The sequence below is a fragment of the Ascaphus truei genome, chromosome 1 (genome assembly GCF_040206685.1).
Source record: "Ascaphus truei isolate aAscTru1 chromosome 1, aAscTru1.hap1, whole genome shotgun sequence".
Classification (NCBI taxonomy): Eukaryota; Metazoa; Chordata; class Amphibia; order Anura; family Ascaphidae; genus Ascaphus; species Ascaphus truei.
In genome coordinates this window covers 452951116-452962076 of record NC_134483.1, presented here as the reverse complement: position 1 = coordinate 452962076, position 10961 = coordinate 452951116, and the positions used below count along the sequence as shown (strand labels likewise).

Sequence of the window (10961 nt, the reverse complement as noted above, 5' to 3'; positions counted from 1 at the left end):
AAGCTAACACAGCGTTACACTATAATAACGTGACCTTAAGCCTATGAGATATACAACGCCCGTTGTTCTTGCATATACAGTACAGCTGCGCCGACGAGTATTCTAAAACGCATCTGGGGCAATCACCAACATGACTTAGGTACATGCTGCATATTTCTGTGACAATTCTGCAGACAGACTAATGGCCCATCGGATTAACACAGCGGGGGTCCCTGGCAGTCCCATTCAAACTGAAAATGTCACTGAAATGTGCAGCATGTACCCAGCATGTACCTACGTCATGTTGGTGATTGCCCCAGATTTTCCAAGGTAAGTTTTAGAATAAAGGCAGACACAGCAGTAATTAGCTTTGTCCATATGGGTTAACGTCAGGGAAAATAACGTTCATCCCTGATTTAACGGTGCGATATGGGATATGTAAATAAACTTTGTAATTCATTGCTGAATTTTACTTCTTACCTGTTTGAAGCACATTTTTGCGAGACCGTAATGCACATCCTGCTGGCTTTATGCTTAGTTTGAGATGAAATACAGTTTATCTGCTTTCCCAGAGCTTTATAAAGGATTATTTACACATTTTTCAAGACAGAAAGTAATGAAGAATCGAACCTGGATTTTACAGTCAAAGGAACTAAAACAAGTGCACAGGCAGGAAAAACAAGTGAACATGTATCAATGAATCCATGCGTATTCTCCCAAAACAAGGTGTACCCGGACCTATCACGCTTTGCAATGTATTAGATATACTGTATACTCACAAAAATAGGAACATTCAATGAATACTGTCAATGCAAGCAGTTGGGGAAATGTAGAAAAAAAAGACAATGCATTTTACGATATATTGTTCAGATGGTTCACATGTGATTTAATTGAAAGACAGAAGGATGATTTATGATACTAGAGCATCCACTGACCATGTCTAAGCAGAGAGAAACAAATTGCAGATGAGATTCATGATGCTATTAGCTGACTGGCTGTGCCTGCATACTGCTAACATTAGGGGATATTAATGTCTTGGCAGCATGATTTTCTCTCTAACAACCAATGATTTTGATGCAAAAAGCAATTAAATATAAAGAGCCAATGGGATACCAGCACTCCTAACACAATTAGAAAACAGTGAACGGTGCAATAGGGGAATAAAACAAATACTGTATGTACAAAAACAACTGAATAACACGTGGTCCAGATGGGGCAGTGATTCAGAAAAGGCCCTCCCAATGCCAATATCACTCGATGGAAGATGAAGATACGCTAATTGGTAAGTATATACTAAGGAAAGTCTTTGGGGGACCTTTTCTGAATCGCTGGCCCACGTATTATTCCGTTGTTTTTGTACAAGCAATTAAATGTACCTATTTTTTTTTTTATGTCAACTTTTGTTTGTAACAATAATTAACTTTTTTTTAAATCAGACTGATCATTAATAATCTTTGCTAGCACCTCTGGCAGCCAAAGAGCTAATGGTTTTAACTACATTAACCATAGCAAAAAGGAACAGTGTAAAGCATTCTCTTTCGCTGATGATTCCTTAATAAACTAGAGCAAGACCACCGTTTTATGCTGGAGGGTCCCCTATAAACTGCACCTTTGGTAATGGAGAAGTAGATGTTTGCTTCCAGTTTAAGATTTCTGGGTTCAAACAGAACAAGTACTTTTTAAAAATGTTCTCTTATTTGTGCTACATATTCTTTTACAGTTCTCTGTTCTGTGTCCAGACGTCCAGAAGGTGAGAAGTTCCGAGACTTTCAGCCGTCTTCTCAGGCACTTCCTGGTGTTCAGTCCATCATGTCTTGCAGTTGGCTGGCATACTGGTTTCCAAACCTTCTTTGAAGCTTGCGAAAATTCCATTTAACTTTCTGAGACACTACTACAAATAGTAGTTGTTCTGACTCATTCGTGAATGGCAGAGAGATGTGCCCATGGTCTTATTTCAGAGCCTCAATAGACACTGTACAAAATATAGGACACTGGTTAGTGAAAAGCATACACATACAATATTACCATAACTTGAGATATGTAGAACTATTTGCACAATAAGACAGATTATAATTGTAACTGATAGAAATAAACCATTCTTTTTGTCCTGTAGATTGTATTGATTCAACATGGAAATATTCTTCTTGACACCCCATTTGCCAGTGATCATTTTCCACACCCAGTGCATCAGTACAGTGCATCGAATGATTGGGTGCAGGGATGGGGGTTGTAAGCTCAGTCAAGAACTTGAGAGTGATCTCAGTCATGTACTTATACACTGGCGACACACTTTATTCGAGCTCGGCTAGTCCCACGAATTCGGGTATACCCGGGTGTATTGAGGTTTGTGACTGTTTTCTGCCCGAGTGCATTGAGGTATTTTCCAGGCAGGGATTGAAGCATTTTATTCCCGCTGGCTGCAATACTGCACAGTATATATATATATACTGCATTACAATTCATGAATTTATGCCATCTGGTAGACACGCGAAGCATTGCAGCCTATTAAATCCTAATCATTATCATTTAACAGATCAGCCGCCCGTCAGCCAGGCATGAACCCAGGCTGGGAAGGCAAACGCAACGGGGCTTGTCAGAGGTGAGGAGCGGCGCATTCCAGGTATCTGCCAGGTACATACTGGGTATTTGCTCGAATAAAGTGTGTCGGTGCAGTACTGTGACCAAACTGCTGCTTGCTGTGTCAAGATGACATCAAGAGCTACACGGTGGCATCATTCTGATCCATACTTTTAAGTAAATGTATTTTACTCACATTTATATGTTTTTCCTATTTCATAAATAAAGTCTGTAAAAGCTTTTCCTATCAACCTATTAGCAAGGGCAACGTTGCTTAGTATCGTTGTACCGTTGATTTGGATCACTCTACCTGCTTACTCATTAAGTTGGCAATAGTCTTCTGGATTTAGTACAACCTGCAAAGGAAATCCCAATATGCTACTACCTTCTAGAAACCTGCCTGAGCGCTTACTTTTTTCAACATGGGATTGTTAAAAGAACCTTCTTTTGAAATTGGATTTTCTGTTATTTTAATGTTAAGCCAAAGGTGACGTTGTGAGCGAAACGATGTGTTTGGTCAGAGTGCAGGTATTCCAACCCCTTTGCTCTGCCGCTTGTAAATACTTTAAGCTTATCACTGCTGCAGTTGCCTGCAATGCGTTACATACTTGGAGTTGCCAGCCCCTCTGACGGCAAGTAATTTAAATTCACAAACAAAAGGGTTATTAAACTGACACTAAACGAGATCATGCCATTTTCAAATGGGGCAATGACAGCATTGGTTTTTTTTTTTGTAGTATTAAATGTAACATACCAAAAAACTGGTTAAGGATCAGCACAGCAAGTCATCATTCAATTGTCTATTTCAATTTCTACATTTCTACACCCCAAGAGGTTTCTGGTGCTTGATGGGATAATCTGGTACTATATTAGTAATAATAATGATTATGTTATGTAGGACTGCCTGCAACTGGGAATGCAAATGTGTCATTAATGTCTGCTATGAAGAGCTTGCAATCTAATAGTTCACAATGGGATGAAGGGGTGTGACCATGGCCACAGTTTATTGATACTTAGGGACATATTTACTAATCAGTGCTAAGCCCTAAGTCACCTTGTAGCACATTCAGTTTTATGGCATGGCACCACTTAATAAATATGGCCTTCATTCTTTAAACCACTAGACCACCTCCTTATTGGTTAGCCTCACACTCCATCCTTTAATATATTCTTCATGGTGATTATTCAAGCTGCTAAACATCAAAAATGTTGCTGAAAAATAAATGTTGTGCTTTTAACATCTGATAATGTAAAATGATTCACGGGGCGTCATGACATGTTTTATTTTTGAAATATTTTTTTTAAATTGTTTTTGAAAATACACTAACGTATAACTGTAACTTCTTCTGCACCAGAAATATATTAATCTGTAATGATATGTTCTGTACGCCATTCCTCTAGACGTGATGTAAAAGCCAGCTGAGGAGTCAAAGTACTGTATAAAGAAAAGTGAGAGGCCAGATACGTAGCAAACTGGACTTAAAGTCTTAAGTCATATGGGGAAGGGGAAAAAAGCCATTAAAAAAAACACCAACTGGAGCATATTCATTGCTAGACCACTTGTGCTTGAATTTAATGTGTGCCATTTCTGACTGCCCAACACTATACACCTTATTTTGTTAAATGTTATCCTCTTATAAATCCTGCATCTGCAAAACATTTTGTTAAACTGCTGAAAATATAATCTGTATGTGTGAATAGGCATAAGTTTTATGTTTTCCCCCTATATTTGATTTTTTTTTTTTTTTTTTTTAAATGATGAAATATTCTGCATGTCACTGAAGCAACATAATCGTGGTGGCATTTCTGAAAGTTTATTTTACCAATCCGTGTTTGCAAAAATAACGTTTAATTGTCTCAAAATTCCATAATGTTTTAATTCAGAACAAGTTTTTTTTAATGTGTCAGTTTTTATAATAAGTAGAGGGCAGGCGTCTGTTAAAAGAAGCGATCATTTAACGGATGATTGCTCACTACTTATTTCTGAAGCTGTTTGAGTGAGGTCCATGGCTGGAAGACTTGGTGAAGATGAACTACAGCGGTCAAACACAACTGTGTCATTGGCCAACTCACTGAATTTCTGCTAACAGTCTTGTTCATACAACAAACGAAGGCAAAGAACACGTTTTGGTGATGTCACATTTTAAACAATCGTCTTCTTTATGCCTTACTGTATGTAGCGGTTCTTACCATATATTTCTATATTATAAATGACATTCTGTAATGGTCTGAAGATTCATGCTTTATGTGTATTTCTTGGGGGTCATAGAAATGTGGTTTATACATACTAATAGAAAAAGTACAAGTGGAATCTGTGTTAGTAACAGTTTTTCTAACTTCTCAGGAGAGCTGAAAGTAAGCATAATGTTGACTGATAGATATTGAGTTTACCACTTTGTTTTTGACACCACTGGGATTAAAATATGACAAAAGATGTGCTGTAGCATTCTCCAACAAAAAAAATCCCTTGCAACTGTACACAAAGCTCTTGGCTCCTCAGAACACTTAAGGGGGTCAGTGTACCTGTCCTTTAATTTGGAAAGAACTCCCAGTGATATGCCATGTCATCACATAGCCATTTCCCTCATTTAGAACTCAGCTCTCCAACTGTTGTGTGCTCTGAGCTAACAATAACATTGGCTAATAGCTGCAATATATCTAGGCAGCTGTGAACTTTGAGGGGTAACAATGCAGTAAGATGAACTGCAGTACAGGGCAAAGCACTCGACGACTCTGGCAGCTATTTAATGTATATAACATGTGAATTATTTCATGGATAATCTCAAGTGGATCCCTACTGCCCTTTGATCCTCGCTTCTCTTCACTATGCGACATACAGTATTATTAATAAAGAATTACCCCAGGCTCGCTGCTAGGCTCTGTTTCGCCCGCCCTGCTAATACGGTTCCTGGTCTCGTTGTCTGCTGTTGCCGCTGCTCTGAAGGGGCTTTGCTTGTGAAACATCCGATGTCTTGCAGGGAAAACAAAAAGGGATTAACAGGAAAAGTCGTGCTGGTAGCTTTGGATGTGGTGACACTGTTGAATTCACCTGCAGTACGATATTAAATTGCTCACAAATAAGACACATCAAGTAATACAGTATATTGATATATATTTCAAAATACCCATATTTACCATGCATACTACAATTAAAGCAATTTCCATTGTGGAGATAATATACCCATCACAGTATGTTTTCTGGATGTATTTTTGGGGCGGGTCTGTCTGATTATATTTAAACCTGTAATTCTCCCAGCTGAGTGGTAATCTAAAATGTTATATTACACAGTCATTAAAAAAAAAAAAAAAACAATAATAATAATCATAATATTGTGTTTTAATATATTCAGGTTGCAATTCTGCATTTCCAAAGCTGTTTCTCATTTGAGGCCAATAATATTCTTCTAATGTAGATTTATTTTTGGGCATGTTAGATGAAGTCAAAGATGTCCTTAACATTGCAGGTCTGCAACCCTGCATTTCACCATTATCACCTATTATCACAGCAGCAAGGGATTCTGGGAAATGACATGCAAATGAGCACACCGTGCCACCTTTTGCCTGAAATCCATTTTTACATGGAACCCTTTAAAGCTCATTCTCGCTGTTAACAACTTTTAAGCACAGCATGGAATTAGATGCAAAGCCAGTGAAACCACTCACAGACAGCTGTTTTGACCTTTTGGGTCTCATCAGGGTGAGGTTGGTTGTACTGGCTTTGCACTGTTCCATGTAAAAATGGATTTCAGGCAAAAGGTCACACGGTGTTCTCATTTGCATGTCATTTCCCAGAATCCCTTGCTACAGTGGAAGCATTATATGCTAGGTGTAAATGGTTGAAAGGCAGGGTTGCAGACCTGTCTGACATGTGAATGTGCTCATACGTGATATTTTTATTTGCTATATGCAATACGGTGGAGGTTTCTTGTCGCATTTTTCACCCACCATAACGTAAAATGTGTATATATATATATATATATATATATATATAATTTTCTAGGCACTTAAATTGCAATGTATTAATATTTGGGGGAGGAACAAAATAGGGGAATTAGAAGCACACTCTCCTCTCAGAGCTGTTAAGATAAGTGTCCTAGTATGTGACACTGTTAAATGCAAAATCATAAATATCAAAATATCAGCAAAATGACCATAATTTGACCAGCACAGATGAGCTATTTTATTATTGATACAATTATTTAAAAGTGACTCGAGATCCGGAAGTTTTGGTCTCCAGAGGGATCTTCCCTAGACTCCTGGAGCATTTTTGAGCAATGAAAAAAGAAGCTTTGTTAATTAAAAATATCTTTCACACGACTATGTTACAGTGTATACCATATCAGGAAGACACTTCCATTATAATCTGTGACGTGTCCATTCCCATTATATGTACAGTAAGTGGAATTGAAGAGATTTATTCTTTTTCAAAATGGTGTTGGTTACATCAGTGTCAAAAATTAAAGATATAGAGGCAAATGATTGCCCCAAAAAATCTTACGGTGCATGTGCAAAAGGTATTTTAACTGCAGCTAAGGAAAATCCACATTGGAGAACACACAGTAATCTGGGACTGTTCACGGAATTGTTTGCTCTCTGTAGGTACAGTATTGGCAATATGTTGCAACGGATAGAATATCATTTCTCTACAGCAGTGCAATATACATATTATTTAAATAGAAAAATGGACTTAGAAATGCAGTAGCCTGCGGTGGGTATGAGTCACTTGAAGAGCCCAGGATAACATACAGTACCCAGCCAGAAACAAAATGATGCTACATATGTTTTGCGAGTTTAGAAAAAAAGACTGTCATATAAAGTGCTAAGTTTCTGTACCGTACACGGCAGGTCTTTGTATGAAACAGAAAGGGGGGGGGAAGGAGAACACAAATTGGGTGTGTCTCCTAAAAGAATTCACTATGCTGCACTCCTACATTACTTAAAATGTAACTTTTAATGGATTTACATAAAACATATATTACCAAAACGCCGTGTATGGTGAATTAAAAATAAATTAAATTGACAATACCACGCATCCTTGTCAATGAATAAGCGTTGGAATAGTCTCAAACAACTGAATATAGTTGAGACTGCAAGACAAAGGACGCTAATAGTCAGGGTATGAACCCCTCTGGGACACCTATGAGACCAAGTTAGTATATATATATATGTATGGCCTACTCAATGTGTGATCATATACTGGAAGTTCGGCAGTCCTGCTTTAACATATAAACCACATAGCACTTAAGGATAATAGTATATTACCATCCAGTAAATGTAATAGTGCAAATGATATTGTGGTATTGAGGGGAGGATGATTCACAGCATAGTGAAACAAATGTTCACAGCCTTTAAATCAGTGAATCATTATGCAGCACACTCCTCAATGCTGTATCATATAGAGAGCAGGAAAGCTGACACACAGAGTATTGATAAAATATATAGCCAGTAGTAGGTCTACATAGATAGAGCCAGGAGACTACAAAGCACTACATAAAAGCAGCTCCAAATAGGAGACTGACAACATTGTGCGTCCAAAACGCGTTTCCCTCCAGCAAAGGAGCTTCCTCAGGGACAATATTTGTCTTGCAGTCTCAACTATATTCAGTTGTTTGAGACTATTCCAACGCTTATTCATTGACAAGGATGCGTGGTATTGTCAATTTAATTTATTTTTAATTCACCATACAAGGCGTTTTGGTAATATATGTTTTATGTAAATCCATTAAAAGTTACATTTTAAGTAATGTAGGAGTGCAGCATAGTGAATTCTTTTAGGAGACACACCCAATTTGTGTTCTCCTTCCCCCCCCCCCTTTCTGATTCACTTTCAGTTCACAGTTTTGCACCCGCATATTTGATTACCATTATTATCCATTTATACCCTTTCAATTTGTGTGGCTCTGTGATCACTCCCTAACTCCCGCGTTTTCTCTTTGTATGAAACAGATTGCATTAATGCCAAACTGCACCGAAACGTTTCATACCATGACTCTTTAGTCATTAAATGTTCTTTTTGCATTGATTTGACCTTCTATATGTTTGGTGTGCTTGGCTCTCGCTGTTGCTGTGCTGTTCCCTGACCAGGATTTCTGCCTTTAGCGCCCTTTGTTTTACTCCTTGTTTCATCCAGTCCCCTGTTTTAGGGGCATCCCAAGTAGCTTTACCTGATCCCTCTTTGCCTGGGGGCTAACCAAGCAACACCCAGCACTCATCTATTCTTAATATATCTGCATTCTCATGTTTGTTAATTCATTGGTCATTTATAACATTTACTGTGGCTGGTAAGGACTTAGAGGAGGTGTGGCCTAACTTAGTCCACCAACAGACCATGTTTTAAGGATATCCCTGCTTCAGCACCCAGTGATTCAACCAGTGGGCCAGTCATTTTGATTGAGCCACGTGATGAAGCAGGGATATCCTTAAAACCTGGCCTGTTAGTGGCTCGAGAGGATTTAGTTTGGCCATCCCTGTGACAGAAGGCTGCAAACCATGGCTGCTGTCTTGTGCTTTAGCATCCAGGTAATATTTTAACAATTGAGGTTTTTATTAGCATTTTGCCCGTTTGATGCCAGATATTAGATAAGCAAGGTTACATTAACCCTAGCTCAAACTATGCAAAAATATTTCTGGCAAAACATAATATATTAAAATTATTTGAAAATGTTTAAAGGTTTATGTTCAATCAGGAACATTTAACTCATTCAAAATATCCCCAGCGTTAGTTGATTTTGACTGTACATTGCACTGCTCTTCTAAGTCAGACTAGAGCAAACAATACACACGTCTGCAGCTGGTTTTGGTAGAGCAACGGAGCACATACGTGCTGTACATGGATACATTGAAAAAATATGTATACTGCATAATGGTATTCTCGCTATTAACTGAGTGTGTACAAGTAACACTGACGGTGCAATATATTATGCTTCCAATAGGACAAGCTTGATGAACCATAAGCAACTTCTACACATTCTAAATAGATAGCCAAATAAATGTTATAAGTTATACTTCCAACAACCCTGTGGCAAATAAATCTAACTAACTCGGATATCTCTGATGTGCTGGTTAAAATAATAACAGATGGCAGCCTTTTATTTTCGAGGAAGTTCGGGGATTATCAGGATGTTATATTTTTCAAATTCAATCAAAACTTGCTAGTCCTCAGTAGGACTCGGTGAGCATTTGCTTTCAATATTAGCTGCCGATGACGTGCCACAGAAGTACTGTGCTTTCACTTGAATGTATGTAGGACAGGAGTGGCCAACTCCAGTCCTCAAGGGCCACCAACAGGTCAGGTTTCCAGGATATCCCTGCTTCAGCACAGGTGGCTCAGTCAGAATGATTGAGCTGCCTGTGCTGAAGCAGGGATAGCCTGAAAACCTGACCTGTTGGTGGCCCTGGAGGACTGTAGTTGGCCCTTCCCTGATGAAGGGTATTGCTCAGCACAATATAATTCCAGCCCAGCATGTCATTAGCGCCGTGCTTTCCCAGTGGGGATAAACAATGTTATTGATCACACACATTGGGCACAGCTGAGGAAATCAGTTTGGAACAATACACGACAATGTACGAATGCTAACAGTATATCTGATGGGAGGCACTCTTCCAAAAGTAATCGTTATATGAAGCTTTATCATAGCATTGGTGAGTGCATGTCAGAACAGGCTCATGGTGGTTTAAACCAGGGGTGCGCAATCTTTCCATGCTGCGCCCCCTTGCCTGCTCCCCTCCCTGCTCACAACCCCCCCCCCCCCCCCCACTCTTACCTTCTCTCACGTTGCCATACCAATGTGACATCACATGACCCCGCGGCGTCATTTGATGCCGCGTTACCATGGCGAACCTCTGCAACTGCCGCACCCCGCCTGAACAATCTTTCGCCCCCCAGTTTGCACACCCCTGGTTTAAACTGTATGCACTAAGACCCAGGTCCACCACACCCTCACAACTGTGCAGCCACGTGGTATGTGGTAAGTAAATCCAAGGGAGGTTCACCTGTAATAATACATTGCATAGGACCCGAGGCCTAGCAGCAGGAGGAGTACAATCAGGGAAACAGCGACGGTAACATTGCGTATTTTCATTTTCTTTAGATGTGGCTCCCACCACACCAAGTCATCATACTGGCATCGCTCTCCCATATACCCCTGCACACAGCTGTAATACAGAATGCGAAAATCAGACACATATTAAGTATACAGGGGATCATTCTCTATCATCAAAACATTCCCTGAGTTTTGCCCAGAGAGCATCGTGTTCCCTTCCGTTCCTTAACTTCTCTTATGGTTTGAGAATCTTTTGCACCCTTGTTTTGGGTGCTGTTTATAAAGGGATTGAAAAGTGCAACTAGATCCACAGCATGAAATTATATATTTTTTTTTGTCGGTAAGAAATGAAATAAAAAAGCG

At 39.2% G+C, this 10961-nt stretch overlaps 1 protein-coding gene across 4 annotated transcripts in view; it reads right to left on the bottom strand.

Moving 5' to 3' along the window:
* Nucleotides 1–839: 839 nt before the first annotated feature.
* Nucleotides 840–10961, bottom strand: part of EGF (epidermal growth factor) — a 201479-nt gene continuing 191357 nt past the window's right edge. For all 4 annotated transcript variants that reach the window (XM_075617161.1, XM_075617162.1, XM_075617159.1 and 1 more), the window contains 3 exons: nucleotides 10549–10710; nucleotides 5416–5527; nucleotides 840–1951 (listed from right to left, as the gene is read on the bottom strand). In XM_075617161.1, coding sequence (XP_075473276.1) covers nucleotides 1934–1951; nucleotides 5416–5527; nucleotides 10549–10710 — 292 coding nt within the window. In that variant the 3' untranslated portion in view covers nucleotides 840–1933. The remainder of the gene's footprint in view (nucleotides 1952–5415; nucleotides 5528–10548; nucleotides 10711–10961) is intronic.